Genomic DNA, 18,295 nt, shown 5'->3' on the forward strand with positions numbered 1-18,295 from the left:
TTGTGCAATGGAATGATAGGCAAGGGAGCCCAGACAGCATTAGGCAAATCCAATGAGGCCTGTTTTCATGAGTAATGGTTGCAGGAGGAAGATTTGTGTGTATCAGGAATTCAAAAGGTCAGAACGATGTGGACTGTACACTGAGTATTTTTCTTGGGAATTCTGCCCACTGTGATGGACAAGGTGTTGGTTGAAGTGTTTTGTTTTAATTAGTCTCCCCAACTAATGCAAAATGGCTAAAAAGCAAAAGAAACAGGAATGTTTAAAAATCAGCAATAAGTGCTGATGTAAAAAAGAGCAGCTATCAGCATGAAGAATGTCTTTTAATTATAAAATTCAGGTATCTGGACATACATACGGTTAATCATCTAGCTGGCATAGTGCTGCCACACCACGATTTATCCAGTGTTTCTGGGGCTGTAATGAAGGGAGCTCTATTGAGATAACATAGTTAGTTGAATGTCCTGTAGTTGACAAGGTACCTCTTCTTGCACTTGTCTTGTAGACAGGGCATACGTAAATGTTCTCATGCAGAAATGCTGAACTTTCTCCAGGTTTCAGCCAGATTATAGGCATAGAATCATAAAGGATTTTTGGAAGTGACTCCCCAATCTCCCTGGTTTCTCTGTCCCAACAGGCACCTTCTAAAAAAAGTCCTTTCACATATGCCCCATCTTCTGGCATTTCCTCCATGGTGTGTTCCTGTTTTGTCACCTGGAATGATTAAAAATTGGCTTTGGTCTCCTTTTACATCTACAGTATATTTAGTCTACTCAGTGGAATCATAGTATCTATAGTGCTCAGAGAGCTGATTAAGGGCATTATCCAAAACCCAATCAAGTCAATGAGAGATTTTCTTTGGCTTCAATAGATTTAGGATCAAGCTCTACATGCTTCTTTGCTGTCCCCCTCCTGAAGTTCTTAAGGAGACCCAACTGATCTTTTGTTCATACTCCTGGCCAATATGCTTAAATAAAATTATATGTATTAGTGACTTTTCCATAGAGGAGCAACTTCACCTTGTACAGAGGACCACCATGAGGCCTGTGCACTAATTAAATGCCACTTACGCCCTCAAAGTAAGACTTATGTGGTGCTTTGGTCTTGTACTGGCTCTCAGTGGAGGGATGAATTTTACTAGAGTCCTTATGAAAAATGAATTAAGCAAACAAAAAGATGCCTTGGTGATCGCAACATTAAGATACCAAAAGAAAATTGCCAAAATATAAAAGGAAATGCTAATGATACTTAACCTGAAAAGGGCCTATGCGAAATACTGCTGCAACAGAAGTATGGAAGCACACACAGCAATAACCGGCACATTCAATCATATGCATCCTCTTCTTCCAAAGGAAGTTCCTTCAACTTCCTTTCCTCATAAGGAAGTGATTGTAATAAATCCCCATTGCTCAGGCCTGCCAAGAGCAATTTCAGGCCCCAGAGCCAAACAGTCAATGGGCCCACTGGTGTCTGGGAAGCTGCCAGCTGTGCTGCTGGGTGTGCTTTCCTGAAATAGCCAAGGGTTGCCACATAGTAGGGTTGCCAGGTATCTCATCGCACAACCCCAGAAGACCATTGCCCCACTCCCATCCTGACCCTTCCTTGAGGTCATGCCCCTGTCCTGTCCCTTCTTCAAGGGCCCGCCCCTGACTGACTCTATCCTCCCAGCCACTGTCATTCACTCTCCCCTACCTTCACCAGGCTGGGCAGAGTGTTGCAGTTTGGGAGGGGCACTGAATGAGGAGGACTCTGGTACTACAGAGAATTCTTTCCCAGGTGATCTTGCTGATGTGCTCGAGATTTAAATGATTACTATATTTGTAATTTTACCTCAGATCAGATTGGCTGAGACTCTGGGTTTTTTCTGCCATTTACAGCATGAGGTATGGGTAGCTTGCTGGTTTAAACTAATGCAAATGGTGGATTCTCTGTAAGTTGAAGTCTTTAAATCATAATTTGAGGACTACAGTAACTCAGACAGAGGTTATGGATCTAATACTGGAGGCACTGGATATGCTTGTGGTCTGCAATGTGTAGGATGCCAGACTAAATTATCACAGTGGTTCCTGCTGGCCTTATAATCTATGAATCTGTGAGATTCCAATTTCTGTTACAATGGTGTAACTCTAGGGTGACTTTAGGTTTGCACTGACATCTTAGCACATCCCCATTGCCTTGTCTGTAAAGTGCTAGTTTGTTCATTTCGCATAACACATGAAAATGGCTTGTATAAATGAAATTCCTCCACATATTTTTACCTCAAATTCAAATCCAATATGATCAATTGGGATGGTGTATTTTCTAGCATAGTTCTGTGAAACACCAGTCAAGAAGGACTGAGTAAAGTAGAATCCTGATATCCAAAATACATTGGGTGGCCCTTGGCAGATCCACTCCTGAATAATGAAAAAAAAAAAGTCCACAATATATTGATTAGCAAAACCCCCCCCAAATTATGTCTTTAGTTTGTAAAAACTCTTCCCCCCGATCATGCAGCTGAACACAATATAAAACATTTCTCCTTACTGTAAAGTTTGAAGAGCTGGAAACAACATTGTCACTACAGAATAAAGACCAGATTGTGAAGTCCTTACTCAGATCTGAGCAGTTACTCACATGGACAATTCCCAGAGGACTGCACATGAAAAACTGCTTGTGAATGTAAGAGGTTCACAAAGTGGCTCTCTCTAGGGATTATTATGTGATCCTAACTGAAGCAAACCTCTCATTCAGCTTTCACACATTGGTCCCTGAGAGGGATTCACAGCTCTAGTGTACCTCGAAGAAGGCCAAACGTGTAAGAAGATCAGACACATAGCTGCCCAGGGGTTTCAGCGATGGATAGGATTTGGCTGCCCACATTGATGGTACTTTGCCTCCGAGCATGCTGTTGAAAACATCCTCAAGTTCAGATGACATCAATACTTGGCCTTTGATAGCTTTGCCTAAGTTGATAAGACTGCTCCGGACAACTTCTGTAAGCCTGTAAGATAAAGGGAAGTTTGTCGTTTCACTACTCACTGACTCTCTGCATTCAGTGGACTGCCAGCCACTGACTTAAAGTCCTGGAGAGTAGTGAGAAATTTCTCACTGTATCTGTAAATATCAAAACAATTCTTGGCTATTTTGTAACTTCTAGTAAAACTTTAGAACAGAGCATAGAAATTAATTAGCCATCACTTTAAAAACTTTAGACGTGAACCGAAATACTGTCATATGCTGGGAATGTAGGAGACTGAATGACTCAAGGGATTTGTAATAGGCTATGTTACCTTTCACCTCATCATCACTAATTCACATCTGGGACTAAAATTGTTTCTATGAGATAAATGACCATCAGGGCTCAGGAAGTCATTTGCTGCAACTTTCAAGTTCTTTCGGTGCACGGTCATCAGAGCAGAATCAGGTCTCAAGCAGCTTTTGTAAAATGAATTTATTATAAAATACTTGCACATATCTAATGCTTGTGATCTGCTGCTGAGTATGAACGCAAACATTTTGGCACCTTTTAGCTTTTGAAAAGTGAAAGAAAAGAGGCTACCCCACCTGTTGAATCTTATAAGTTCTTGCCTAAGAACTGTATTCATGGACTCCTCATAAAGCACTGGATATTTCTTCATTACCACTTCCAGGTTAAAGTCATCTGGTAATTTCGACAGGATGTCCCGTGCCAAATCTTCAACAGTTTCCTGAAATCAAGAATGTGCAAAGAATGGGGAATTTTTTAAAATGGCCTTTATTGTTGTTGCATTTTACAACACAGATTTCCTCAAATATTGCAGTTTTATATGTTTTGCTTCCCTGGATATTTATATAGTTATTTATTGATAATAATCAAAGGCCATGTTCCACTTTCTGTTTTTAGCTGGCCCTTTACCCATACAGCTGATTGCATGTACAAGGAGCCATTCAAATCCACTCTCTGCCGAGTGGTCACAGGCAGGAGGTGACTGACCCCTCTAAGCCATAAGGGATAATGTACTTAGAATGCCTCCCTAAGATGCTTCCTTGACAAGGGTTGTTTGTTTCCCCATTCCCTCATTACCTGTGGGGACTTGCCACCTCCACCCACTTGTCTAGGCAGAGTCAATAACACTCCACTGAAAAGCTGGTTGGTCTCCTGATTATCTTTAGTGATGTCTGCATTCTCATGAAGTCCGAACACTTCAGGATGTGTTGTAATGGGTAAGCTTCGTAAGTAGTCAATATAAGACTGCAAGAAAATGTAGTTACAAAAAAAAATTGTATTTAATAACATACTTTTATGAATCCATAAGTATAGCCCAGCTTTAATGGAACATAAGGCAAATGTAATTCACAGCTGGTGATGTGCAAACACATAAATCCCCAACTACAAAATCAGCACTTGTCATAATACAAGCAGATAAACACAAAAGTTTTGAAGATTTTAGAGACTAGGGGTACATCTACACAGCACCCTAAACTCGAACTAAGATACACAATTTGCACTATACAAATTACATATCCTATTTCAAATCTATTTCGAAATAGCTTATTTTGAAATTTGGCACATCTACACAGCACCAAATTTTGAAATAACATGCTATTTCGAGACATCCCTTAATCCTCGTGGAATGAGGGTTGCCAGGATGCCAAAATAGTGTGTCCATTATTTTGAAAAATATTTTGAAATAACGGGTGGCTTGTGTAGACATGGGGTAGCTATTTCAGGATCTCTCTGGTATCCAAAATAGCCATGCATTGTAGACATACCCTAAGTTAGGACCAGTTCTTGCAGTCCTCGTGTAAGTACCAGTATTGAGTTTATCTAATTTTCTATGCAACTAATAAACTCCCCAGTGTTACTCAGATAATGCTGTTGAAATCAGGAACCAGAGGCAATATTTTCAACTCTCAAAAGAGCTGGACCTGGGCAAACCATGTTGTCATGGTAAAAAGGGCCTGCAGGACACGTATAGACTCCCTGCATAGTTTCTCTGAAGCCTGGCCCTTCCCAGCTTTGCAAAACTACAATGGTCCTGAAGTAGCAAATCTGCACAGATATGGCATCACTTTCACTCACAGAAAAGAGAACATTGGAAGATCATCACATCTCTCATAAAGGGCACATCTAGACTAGACTGCCTGTGGCTTTCAAAAGAAGATATACAAATTCGTGCCAAATTTGCATATCTTCTTCTGATCCCATTTTCGGAAGAGCTTTTTCAGAAAAAAAAAATAAAAAAGCAATCTAGACACAGTTCTTTCGAAAAAAAACAACCCCCAAACCCTTTTTTGAAAAAACCCTTCTTCCTAAAAAAATGAGGTGTACAGGGTTCTTTCAAAAAAGGTTTTTTTCTTTTAAGAGCCAAGTCTAGACGGCTTTTTTTTTTTTTAAACAAAAAACTTCCAAAAATGGGATCGGAAGAAGATATGCAAATTCACACCAAATTTGCATATCTTCTTTCGAAAGCCACAGGCAGTCTAGACATGACCAAAGTTGCATTAGAACAGTAAATGCTAATTCCAAACCGGTGAATCTGTATTCTGTGCAGAGATACTTTCTGGCACTCTTTATGGTCTTACATATTTTGTTTCTTTACACTATAATGCACAGCCACATATTTTGAGAATATTATTCTTAAAACTTCACATATAAGCTCCATGACTACTAAGAAGGAATTTCCATCCTTTACTTCCCTACCTGGTACGGCCCATGTAGTGGTATATAGTAGTCATCCCCAGGTGAAAGTTTATACTTCTCCTGTTCTATATCTTTGTTATAGACTATGGAAAGAAGTGACAGGAGAAGACGCCTGTCTTTGTCATCAGTTACTCTCCCACCATAGTTACATTCCCCTGGGAAATTAAACAGAAAACAAGGCGGAAAGATTGAATGGTTATTTATCAAGATGTAATACAAAAGGTTAACATTAAAGGATGCTACTGCTAAGATGAAAATCCAAGATAGGAACTAACTAACCCAGTGTTGCTCAAGCTATGCTCTCTTGGTCATAAATGGTGTGGGAGTCACTTCTAGCTAGGAAACTCCTTCTCCCACAATGATGAATCATGTCATGCTTCAAATAGTAATATTGCTAAGTGAAACCCCATCTTTGGAGCTCTTTTGACCTTTTCACTTTCCAGAGACTTTATCTGACCCACTGCTAAACTCCAAAAACTAAGTACTTTTCTTCTGCCCTGTAACTGTGCTACATAGTCCTGTATTTTGTTTCTTCTGCCCTGTAACTGCTTCCTGTCTTTGGTAGAAACTAAACTCTGTATTTGTGCATGATGATAAAACTAGTAGCATAACCCAGGAAAAGGACAGAACCAGTCTGTAAAAGGACTTGGAGAGATTAAAGCAGTGAGAGTTGTGGGCAACGAAGAGAGATTTGGTTCTAAGAGAATAGAAGGAGAGAGAAAATAACAGCTTAAGGGGGCACATAGCCAAGTAGCCACACTTGTTACATTAAACACATGTATTTCTGTAGTAAGATGAAGGCCTAAAACATAAGCCCATGCAGCACAGGCCTGGTCTAAGGCCTGAGGCCTAGCTAACAATGAACAAAACATGGCTAACATAAAGCAAAACTCAGCTGTGAGCCAGAGGCAGGCCCCTGCTCACAGAACTTGGCATGAACAGGGCTGAGAGTGCAAAACACTAATTGGTGCTAGATACCAACTGCAGATGGTATGGCGGTTCTGGTCATAAGTGGAAAGCACATGATACTACTAGCTCATTTTAAAAAGACCTTGGTATACCCACTCCTCACAGATACAGTCCCAGGTTCAAGAAAGGGTCTAAAATGACAGCATGATGGATAGAGATGATTTAATCAAACCAGGAGGTACAGGGCGATGCATGGTATCTAAGTAGCGTGAGAGGGTGGTAACTGGACATCAGAGGGGGCAACCTGATACGTCAGCAGTGAGGTGTGATTTGTTGTACCTGTATATAAAGTGGTGTCTTGGAGAAACAGTCTTTGAATGTCCTAGGGGGCAGTGGAAATTTCCCACTGATTGAGTCATTCCATTGTGGCGAGTACATATGCATAATGGTTCAGCAGAGTCTACTGACAACGATTACTGTACTTTGCTTAACAATAAACCTGGCCTGGCATCTTCCATCTTTATCTGGTTTGTGGTCTTTGGGGGGCTCTCTTGGGGTCTGCTGTGGAGACTAAGTGCACAAGTTGACATGGCACACATCATTGAGCACACACTCAAGCAGCCTTCTGGTTATCATCATCAACAGAGCCAGAGACCCGTGAGAACACCTCAGCAGTAAATCCCAACCACCCTCCTGAATAACTGCAATTTCCATATCTTCTCTCTTTAACATTGCCCCGGTATTATTTTCCATGTAAAACTAAATTATATATTTACTGCAAAGAAGCATGAAATCATGTTCTGGAGACTGGGAGGGGTAGTGTCCATGAGCTGGTCTCTAGCTGAAGAATGAGCAATCTCTAGGTGACTGTATCTACCTGGAAATATTGTAGCAACTTTTTACAAAGCACAGGGCAATCCCTAATACCGTATAAGTAAGGGGGATTGTCACACTTCTTAGCAAATCTCCAGCACTGAATGTCATACTCCGATATACTGGTCATCCAGGGTGATAGAAATGCCACTAATGCTTTTGTTTGACAAATGTTTAACAAAGCCCAGGAATTTTTCTGAATCATGAGTAACTTTTCTAGCTATGCAAACAACAACAACAATCTAGTTATTTAAATCTTATGTCTGGAGGTATAAGCTGCTTTGCAGGGGGCGGGAGGAAATGGAAGAATAACTACATGGAATCTATCCCATTTATCCAGGACCATCACTGAAGTTTTGATGTTATCACTTACCACCTGAAGTTATTTGCATAAACTATCCACCAGTCTATGTTCATTACACTGTGCAACAACCTCTATACCTGTTAGGTAGGTCAGAGCCTCAAATGGAATTTCTTCATACTCATTCAGAAACATCTGGATCTGTCGCATACTGATTCTAAGATCAGATTCATTGAATTCATATGGAATATTCCAACCTGTTCAATTTAGAAAGAGACATGAGATGGAGTGGAATACTGTCCCAGTAACTGTGCTTAGGAAATAATGACACTGGCATGAAATTATTGTTACAGAATAAGTCTCCTACTGCTAGATAACTGTCCAGTGAAGCTTAGGCATTTGCCTTAGTGTTTACTGCCCAAGATAGAGGTCTGATGAAGTGGGTTTTACCCACAAAACTTATGCCTTAATAAATCTGTTAGGGAATGTCTACACTACAGAGTTTTGTTGGGAAACTAAATAAAGTTTCCCCAAATAAAGCCCCATAGTGTAGACATAGCCAGAGGCACCACAGGACTCCTCGCTATTTTTAACACTATTCTATCCCAGCATGACATTATACGCTTACTGCATTGCCTACTGCATTTCAAAGAATTCAAGGTCCTGACATCTGTGTTCATAGATCCTGACATTTTGACACTGCTCAAAACTGAACAGCTGTATTCTAATAGATGTAGGGAACAATTGTATGATGTGTTTCCTGGTGGGAAACCATCTGGATAGTAACACCATAGGAACTCTGATTTCAATTTTTAATCTTCTTTGTGACTGACTGAATTTATACTTTTTATTTTTAATTAATAAACAAATATCCTCCTGCTAGCAATTTAACCACAGTGCATTTAAATGCGTAGTGTGGTTTCTACTTAAAAGGTAGAAAAACAAGAATTACTACTTATCACATAATGGATCAAAGATATGGAATTTACTTCCTATCCTAAGTATAGGGAAATGGTAACATGTAAGGCAACTATTGGCAGGTATTTTATTTTAAACGGTGACCATTGTGTCATCTATTTTGAATAATTTTTGGTCTGAATAAAACATAGCCCATATGTCACTATGGCCATCTCTAAACTAGGAAAGTATTTCAGAATTACTAAATCTGACTTAACTCCCAATTTAACAAATTTGAACTAGCATGTCCATACTACAGGGAAGCCCTGAAATTAGTCTGAGGCAGACTCTGTTAATGTGGACACACTACCTTTGACTTAGAGCCCCAGGAAGCACAGGGGAATACTTAGTTTGAAATAAAGGCACCAGAGCATCCACACTACTGTTATTTTGAAATAACTATTTTGGAATTAGTGTTACTCCTGATGAAAAGCAGGAGTACAGAGTTCAAATTCCATGACCCTTTATTTCAAAATATCAGGCTTGGTAGTATGGACACTCCACTTTTAAATTCAGCCTGCTGGGGGTGGGTGGGTTATTTTTAAATGAATGTAGACAAGAGCTCTATATCAAACTAGGGATGTAAGTGACTAGTTGACTACTCAATAAGCACATGCTTATCGGGTAGTCGAGTAGTAACTTGACTAGTTGGTCCCCCCCTTGCTGCCTCTATCAGAGAGAGGCAGCGGGGTGGGTGAAGAGCAGGAGCCAGTGCTGGAGGGAACCAGCTTAAAAGCCAGTTCCCCCCAGCACCGTCTGGGGTGGGGAGGCAGAGGCATAGCTGGGATGGGGCGCGAGCCAGGACTCAGCTGATTCCCAGCTCGTGTATCCAAGATGCTGCACCTCTGCTTTTTAAATGTATAAAGAGCCACCAGGGTTCCCTGATTCCTGGCTTGCACCCGGTCCCTTGCTACGTCTTTGCTTTTTAAATGTATTGAGAGCCTAGTGGCTCTTTATACATTTAAAAGGCCGAGTTGCAGGGGGTAGTTCTCGGGGCCGGGAGCTAACCCTGCTGCGGCTCTGCAGCTTTCCCCCTTATCAACTAATTGAATAGTTGATTACACACAATTTAACATCCCTAAATCAACCTTGCAAAATTGTACCCACTCAGTCATCTAGGACAGGTATCTTTTTCTGACAGACAAGTCACATATTTTTCTTTTATCATCAGCTGCATGATAAAGTGAGGGAGTAAACAGTGTGTATAGAATGATTAATTTGTATGATAAATTAGCGATGATGTTTTAAGCATACAATGTGCAAACCAAGTTCAAGCTTGGTTTAAGTGGGCAGAACTCTGTGAAAATCAATGGAATATATGACATCTGAGTTGAACGCTAAAAATTCTTAAAAACACTATTTAATTCCACATCATATTTGTTGTTCATGTAAGACTAATTTACCACCCCCCCCTCCCCCGCACAAATCAAATTCTTACGTGTGTTATGCTTTTGGAATTTTTCATTGTATGTCCAATTAAGTGCAGTAACTAAATTCAAATGCTATACCAAATGAACATGTGCACTAGCTCTGCTTAATAAAAATGTAAAAAAAAAAAAAAAGAGTAAAATTTTAATTTTATTAATAAAAAGGAAATAATGTAAAATGAAAATGTGTATAGTTGTTTCTGACAAACTGGTAAATGACTTATGTAAAATGTAATATTATAACAACAACAACATGGCGGCAATTTAGGACTGAACATAAATATTTTCTAGGTTTACTTTGCAAGCTCCCAGTGACTTCAGTAGCAGTTTTGTCTGAATACAAACCTCAGGAATCGAACCTCTGTGTAAGCCCAAAACCTTAAACTAGCTTGTAAATGTTGCTTCACTATATTCTGTGCAATGTTGACACACACAAATTCCCAGCCATCATCAGATAACATGAGCATCCTTTTGTCACAGTGCTTGAGGCACTTCTAGCTAGCATTCTGGTAGCAAGACTGAAGTGACATATTGCAGAACTGCTAGTGCTTTTTAGGAAATCTGTGAAATGATCCAAATCTTACCCAATGGGCCAAAATTTTTCCTTTCTTGAACCAAGGCATGGAAAAAGCAAAGGCCAAAGAGCAACTTTTGCCACATTTCTTGTTTTTGACAACTGTTAAAAAATGTAGGATCCGATACTGGGTCATTGAGGTATGATCGTAGGAGGTTTGCTCTAACCCCTTTAGGAGGTTCATTGGTCATTTTGATGCCATTTTGGAGAATACTGACTGGAAACTTTTCTGACGGATAACTAGTTAACCATAATCTAAATAGGTAAAGACAGAAACATATTTGATTAGATAGCTTCAATCTTGAATTGCATCAGTTTTAAACTTTATTAATACAAGAATCAGTTGCAATTCAAACATATTTTTAGAAACAGATGTGGATTAGATAAAGTGAATACATAGAAAAGATGGGTCTTGGTTACATATTGCTATTTTTTCAATGCTCTTTAAATAATTCTCACGTAATAAAGTATTCATATAATTTTCTTATTCTTTTAATTTATATTGGAAATACTCCCACAGAAAATGGAATAATGCTAAAGCTCCTACCTGAATTTTTCATGGGTATTCTCAGGCACTATCATTTCCTCACAGATTTTTTCCAAAGCAGGCATCCAGCTGGTTGCAAGATGGCAGTTTTGTAATACTACCCAAGTTCCATCAACGATAGCTTGGCATATCATTTTTGCTGCTATTGGACCTTGGCCCTGGCCAAGTGAAATAGTCTGAATGCTTGTTCCTCCCATGCCAAGATCATCAGCAAACTTTAACAAACCTATTACACCAAATTTAACACACACACACAAACTTTAGCTAATAGAGCCATGTTGCATATGCTATTTATATAATCACAAACATCATTAAAGGTACAAATGTCCATCAGTGTTTTAGTCAATTAAAAAATAAAAGAAAGGAAAAGTAGTTCAGATGGTATTATATGACTGAGTCTCTCAGACCGTTGCTCCTTTCTTACATGTAAATTACTTCTAATTTAAAGAGTGGTGTAAAAGGGCCTTAATATAAATGAGAATCTGGCTTGGAATCTCAATCTTGTTAAACCTCAGAAGATCCAATTGGAGATTTATTCATTTCATCACCATTATAATTATAATTTTTTCCTCACAGTTCTGCTCCTATTTTGGATAAAGGACATGTGGCAGGATAAAAATGTTGAAATATGAAGTCACTACTACTACAATTAATTTATTGTATTATAAAAAATATTGTTTAAATGAAGGATCCCACATTTTATCATGCAAAGTATTTCAATTTAAAATCTTTTTTTTTTAACCTCACCTGCCATAGGATCAGCCCCTGGTGATAATATAAAAATCAAAGGTGCACAGCAATTGGAATCATTGTAACTTCCCGCAAGGTCAAAAGTGGGTGGTTCTATATAAGTTCTTCCCATATTTTCTGTGATGAAATTCTGCGTTGCTGGAATGATTTTATCAGGTCTTAAACACCGTAGAATGACCATATAATCTAGCCCTATTAATGTCTTCCATACATCTGGAAATGCCTCTTCCTGGGGCTTTGCAGAGTCATAAATCATCTTCCACAGTGAAACATTCTCCCTTACATGATCCATCAGTCCATGAAGGTTTTTTAGATTAGATGCACGTACAATCTCAGCCCATGACTTGTCAGTCAACCAGTCTGGGGCTGGGTTGAGGTAAGGGTTATCAAGAGCAACACCCCCTGTCAATAGAAACCGCCAAACCTCATCATCTATTTTACCTTCACCTTTCATTATTCCTATAGTCAGGAGAAGAGAGAACAACAGTTTGTCCTTCTCAAACAGTGAACGACAGACATTGTTGTAGATGCTTATTGTGAAATGTTCAATTATATTATCAATTCTCTCCTTTAGATCATCACTTTTTTTGCTATTAGCAATGGATTGAATGTACAAGTTAATGAACCAAATTAATGAATACTGGTACATCGGTTCAATGTTTGCCAGATCAGAAATGCAGAAGAAGACAGTTGCTGAATGAACAGCTACTGGCTTGTAACCCATTCGAGTAGCATCAATCTGCATTTCAGTTACTGAGGCAATTTCCTGCTTTTCAGAGATTTCTTCAGATAGCTCTTTGGATGAAGACAAAACCTTAATTGCTGTTTCATCTTCTAAAATGTTTCCTTCTGACTTGGATAGAACCTCAAGGATTTTGTCTTCTATCTCCTTCAGCTGTTTCTTGTTGGCCGCACTTTCTATGATCAGCTTATTTTTCTTTTCTTCCAGCTCCGGCTTTTCCTTTGCAGCTACGATTCCAAGAAGTTGGTCTTGAAGACCTAGTGGTGTAATCATGAAGTTGAGTAGACAAACTTTCACAGCCACTTCAGGAAAATAATGTGGATTCCTTAAACGAGTTGTCATATAAAACCTGAAATCTCTTGAGTATTCAATTATATTTTCACCTAACCTCATGTATTCTACACCCTGTTGCTTGAATGTTATCTTTAGCAATATAGGCTCTATGAAAGCATCTAGTTCTTCACCAATATTTTCAAGCAAGACTGGTGTTCCAAACTGGATAGCATTTTCCAGTATCCTCACATAGTTTGTATCAGACAGTTTGATAACAGAAAGCTTGTTAAATTTCTCCATATTTTTTACCCACTTGTTGGCTTGTCTTTGAGGATCAATCATTAAAGCCCATCTTCTTGAGTTAGAAACAATTATGCCATTATCAATTGAAAATGAATCAATTGGCAATCCAGCAATCTGCCAGGCACGGATTTTGACAGGATCCCCTAAAGTATTACTGAGGCTAAAATCATTGGAGCATGGTATGTGCTTTTCCTTGCATAGGACTTGCCATTGCTGTTGGCATTCAAGGCGATAGTCTACAGTAAAGGCTCCCAAATAAGCCACCGTTCCTGAAGATAACAAGACATCACCAGTAAGATCTGTATATTGGATTCCCAACAATCGTGCAGCTTCTGTCCACCTATCTTTCTCTCCTCCAAGTCCACTAATAAGCTTTTCAGCCCTTACCAGCTTTTGTGAACAGATTTCAATGTTGTTTTCTAATTCTTTCTTCCGGTTATTCATGCATTCAAACTCATCATTCAAAGCTTGGAGACGGTCCACCACTTCCTTAAGTTCTGCACGCTTTGTATTTAGCTTTTTCATCTGAATTGCAAGTAAACCTTCCGCCTCCTTAAGACGCTCCCGTTTTGGAGCAACCACTTTAGCTACACGATCATACACCTCCATGGCTCTCACCCATTTGCATAAGCCTTCACAGGCCGATGACACATTTTTTATGACAGCCGGCTGAAAATCTGGATGTTCAATAAACCTCTCTCTAATCCTCTTCATTACAGCAGAAGGAATATTATCTTTGTCGTATGTCTTTAAGCTTTCAAGGAATTTCAGATCTCCTAGCAGCTTTCTAGAGCTTCCCCAATAGTCTTCTATCATTTTACCTGTATTGCAGATAAATCAAATTAAGCTTAAATCATAGGTATTCTTAAATATAATGCTTAAATATAAAAATTCCAACAAGTACACTTAGCATCATTAATCTGTGTCTAATTTAGTAGGCATGTTCATTAATGATACAATACTTTTAGTCTGTAAAAGCAAAGGGAGAGAGAAACAAATGATTATAAAAGTTTTTCATGACTGGCTTTTATGAAATAATTCCTATTCTGAAGATTTTCAATCTAATTTACATAATAAAAATTATATATATATATATAAAACTATTAATTCCAAATTATTTAGGGATAAATTGTGGGTGCACTAGATAGGGTGAAGGTGGTAGAAGGCATCTCTTCCCCTATTCCATCCAGTTATGTGTGACCTAATACTAACCCTAATACGATCGCATGTGTAAAAGGCTGATTAGCATGAGGATTCTCCACAAGTACAAGGGGACTGGTTGTCTAGGAATATGGCATATTCTGGACTCTGCTTCCCCTTTATGCTTGTTAGGGTTTGGCAGGTGGTGCTGGAGAGGAGCATTCACGTGTAAAGCATAATAATTCAGCATGCTGCACCAGAGTTCTCTGAGAAATCCCTCCCACATCTGCAAATCTTAGACCAGTGTGAATATAAAGCAGAATAGGTGATTGTGTCCCACCTTAGACACAGACACACAAACAGTCCCTAAATTTTCACAATAGCATTATTACCACTGCCACTTGGATCAGGCTTCCTCTCTGGTTTCATGCCTTTCATTACACAGATACTCTCCATGACGAGCTTGACAGGGCCTGGTGGATTCTGCATGGCTTTGACAAGTGAGATGTCTGAGGGGTTCAGGGTATCAAGAGCCGAAAGTGCTGCCTCTAGAGCTGGCATGGCCTCTGCAAGGTCCCCTTCACACTCGTCCTGCAAATACATTGAATAGAAAGTTTTTATCCTTTGAGGAGCACTGTCTGCTGTCAATGACTATCCTAATGCTAATATAGCATTAGTGAACCATTTGTAGTTTATAACTAACTCGGGAAAATGTAGTTCAGCAAATATAATTATTTTAATAATCCATCCTGACACTATATTGTTTTACACTCCACACAGTCTTTTTACATTGTTTCATTTTACATTGAAGGCTGTAGGGATATCTCCATTTCACTATTTAAACATGTCCAAAATTCTTCAGCTGACATGTTGCAGGTGCTGAGAAATGAGGAAAGGGGGAGAGTAACAGATTCAAGAGACATCAGAAGTGTGCTGAGCAGCTCATTTCTTTTACCATGTGCATATTACTACCGCTACAGCAGAATGTAGTATATTGCAATAACTTAGGAGATAAACCAAGAAACGAGCAATTGTATATGTTTTGCATTTCCGCAATAGTTGAGATAAAGTACTGGAGATTCTCACAATCACTTATGGAGATCTTTGTGCCACCTTTATCTAGTCATGGAGATATTCTCTCTAAGGATGTTTGGTCCTGGCCCATGACTGGGCTTCTGGGTTATTATTGCAATATAAATAATAAAAATAATTTCATGACCATATAATTCTCCAGTAGTACAGATACAGGGTTCTGGGTTAATGGCTTGCAACTCCTGGCCTATATATGAGAACATCATACACAAAGAACTGTAGGATAAATCATTCCCACCAGGATGATGGGATACCATGTTGGGGCACCTCATCTCCTAGCGCCAAGAGTTAATCTCATCTTTGTAATCACAACTTGCTTTTCTGGTACATACATTAAAGTGGAAAAAACATTAAAATAGTTGAGCAACATTGTAACAAGACTAGGTTTTGCTACCCTGTCAGCACCGCAATTAAAAACCAGTGGCTAGCCCAAGTCAGTGAACTCAGGCTTTTGTGCTCAAACTAAAAGGCTTTTTAATTGCAGTAGAAGATCTTTGTGTTCAAGATGATGCCTGGTCTCTACAATCCTGCGAGGTGGCAGGGTCCCAGGGCTTAGGCTGCAGCCCAAGCCCGAACTACACAATTAAACAGGCCCATATTGCAAAATCCATATTGCCTGAGTCAGAGGGCACAGACCAGCAATGGCTCAGACTACGTCTAATTGCAGTGTAGATGTAGTCAAGAGACTAAGTGTGAAATCCTAGGGTCTGTAGGAGTCCCCAGAGCTTTGGAGCTACTGCAGTCCCAGTACATGGGGAATGCAGCTCCTACATGTGCTTGAACTCAGGAACACTAACTCAGGGTATGTCTACACTACCCCGCTAGTTCGAACTAGCGGGGTAATGTAGGCATACCGCAATTGCAAATGAAGCCCGGGATTTGAATTTCCCGGGCTTCATTTGCATAAGCGGGGCGCCGCCATTTTTAAATCCCCGCTCGTTCGAACTCCGTGCCGCGCGGTTACACGCGGCACGAACTACCGTTACTCCATGAGGAAGTAACTCCATGAGGAGTAACGGTAGTTCGAACTAGGAAGCCTAGTTCGAACTACCTAGTTCGTGCCGCATGTAGCCGCGCGGCACGGGGTTCGAACGAGCGGGGATTTAAAAATGGCGGCGCCCCGCTTATGCAAATGAAGCCCGGGAAATTCAAATCCCGGGCTTCATTTGCAATTGCGGTATGCCTACATTACCCTCCTATTTCGAAATAGGAGGGTAGTGTAGACATACCCTCAGAGTGGGGAGCTATGGCTTGGCTGACAGAGTAACATGGTATAGTAATGAGTCTACAAACTGTAAATACTGTAAGACCACAAACCGCACATAAAGCATACCATAAGCTGCTGCTCCACCTTAGAAGCTATAGCTCCAGTATGCAGATAGCAGCTGTAGATTACCTGCACTATGCCCCAGGTAAAGTGTGGGTAGGAGATTTCTCCCTCCTCAAGAGCCCTTTAAAGGGCTTTATATAAAACCTTTTGAAGGAGCTTTATGCAGAGGATGAGACTTATTCCAAATAAGTAACAATCCTGGAAAGATAAACGTCCCCACCATCACCCAACTGATGTAATTAATTATATCTCTTTCTTGACTCAGCTGTCTAAGGGAACTTTCTCTTTCAGAAAGATGCACCTCGAATTACGTGTGCAAGATGCTTGTTTGAGACAGGACATATTTGTTGTACTGCAAAAAGGAATTCTGGGAGCATTGTAGAATTATCATCTGATCATATAGCCAAAGGAACATTTGTTAATATTAATAATATCTCAGTCATCATCTCTGCATTGTTAGGAATTTGGTCCTCACACAAAGTATTGTGCATCTACCTCCTCAACTCCCATTTGCTTTGATGGGTGTTAAGCCAGATTCAATACCTCAGCAGGGACAGACAGAAAACTACCTTAATAGCTTTAGAAACAGCTGCAGCTTCGTTAGCCTCCTTTTCATCTGCAGATACTAGCTCCTTCTTTGCGTCTACTTCAACTGTTTCTTTTTCTATCTTGATCATCATTTTCTCTGTTTCTGCAGAGGTCTGAATTAGTTCAGGCTGAAGGGCAGTCAGCTCTTTCTGCATTTCTGCAACCTAATGAAGATATCAAGGAAAAGAGAAAAAACTTAAACAACAAATAGTTCTGCAGCACCTTAGGATATATTGACACTTCATGGCTATTTCAGGATATCTGCGGTATCCCGAAACAGCTACCCCACACCTACACAAACTGCCCAGTATTTCAAAATATTCAAAGTATTTAAAAAATAACATGCATGCTATTTCAGCATCCTGGTAACCCTCATTCCACAAGGCTTAAGGGATGTCTCAAAATCGCACATTATTTCAAAATTTGGCCGTGTAGATGCGCCAAATTTCAAATTTCAAAATAGCACAAATTGTGTCTTGTTTCAAGTTTAGGGTGCTGTGTAGCCTGCCAAGGCCCAGAGAAGGAGGGCGCCTTCCTAGTCCAGGGTGGAGATCATGGACCTTATTCAGGTTTGGGGGGATGCCCACAATGTCCATGATCTCTGCACTAGACGGAGGAATGTGGCCATCTATGGCAGGATAGCTGCTAGCCTGGCCACCAAAGGCCACATGCGAACCCAGGAGCAGGTTTGCATGACAATCAAGTTGGTCCGACGAGACCCCCCAACCCTGAGCCCTGAGCTTTTCCTCCCCCTTCTTCCCTTTGCTTCCCCCTTCCAGCTCCCTCCTCTCAGGTTTCCCTCTCCCATCCTCTCTTCTCCCCTC

At 40.0% G+C, this 18,295-nt stretch overlaps 1 protein-coding gene across 3 annotated transcripts in view; it reads right to left on the minus strand.

Annotated features, from left to right (window-relative positions):
* Nucleotides 1–304: 304 nt before the first annotated feature.
* The window catches only part of DNAH3 (dynein axonemal heavy chain 3), a 165,512-nt gene continuing 147,521 nt past the window's right edge, over nt 305–18,295 (minus strand). For all 3 annotated transcript variants that reach the window (XM_075899422.1, XM_075899423.1, XM_075899421.1), the window contains 12 exons: nt 17,453–17,635; nt 14,854–15,052; nt 12,001–14,142; nt 11,254–11,479; nt 10,717–10,961; nt 7,889–8,005; nt 5,666–5,820; nt 4,046–4,213; nt 3,547–3,689; nt 2,779–2,983; nt 2,259–2,396; nt 305–714 (listed from right to left, as the gene is read on the minus strand). In XM_075899422.1, coding sequence (XP_075755537.1) covers nt 361–714; nt 2,259–2,396; nt 2,779–2,983; nt 3,547–3,689; nt 4,046–4,213; nt 5,666–5,820; nt 7,889–8,005; nt 10,717–10,961; nt 11,254–11,479; nt 12,001–14,142; nt 14,854–15,052; nt 17,453–17,635 — 4,275 coding nt within the window. In that variant the 3' untranslated portion in view covers nt 305–360. The remainder of the gene's footprint in view (nt 715–2,258; nt 2,397–2,778; nt 2,984–3,546; nt 3,690–4,045; nt 4,214–5,665; nt 5,821–7,888; nt 8,006–10,716; nt 10,962–11,253; nt 11,480–12,000; nt 14,143–14,853; nt 15,053–17,452; nt 17,636–18,295) is intronic.

Source organism: Pelodiscus sinensis, chromosome 16, assembly GCF_049634645.1.
Source record: "Pelodiscus sinensis isolate JC-2024 chromosome 16, ASM4963464v1, whole genome shotgun sequence".
Taxonomy (NCBI): domain Eukaryota; kingdom Metazoa; phylum Chordata; order Testudines; family Trionychidae; genus Pelodiscus; species Pelodiscus sinensis.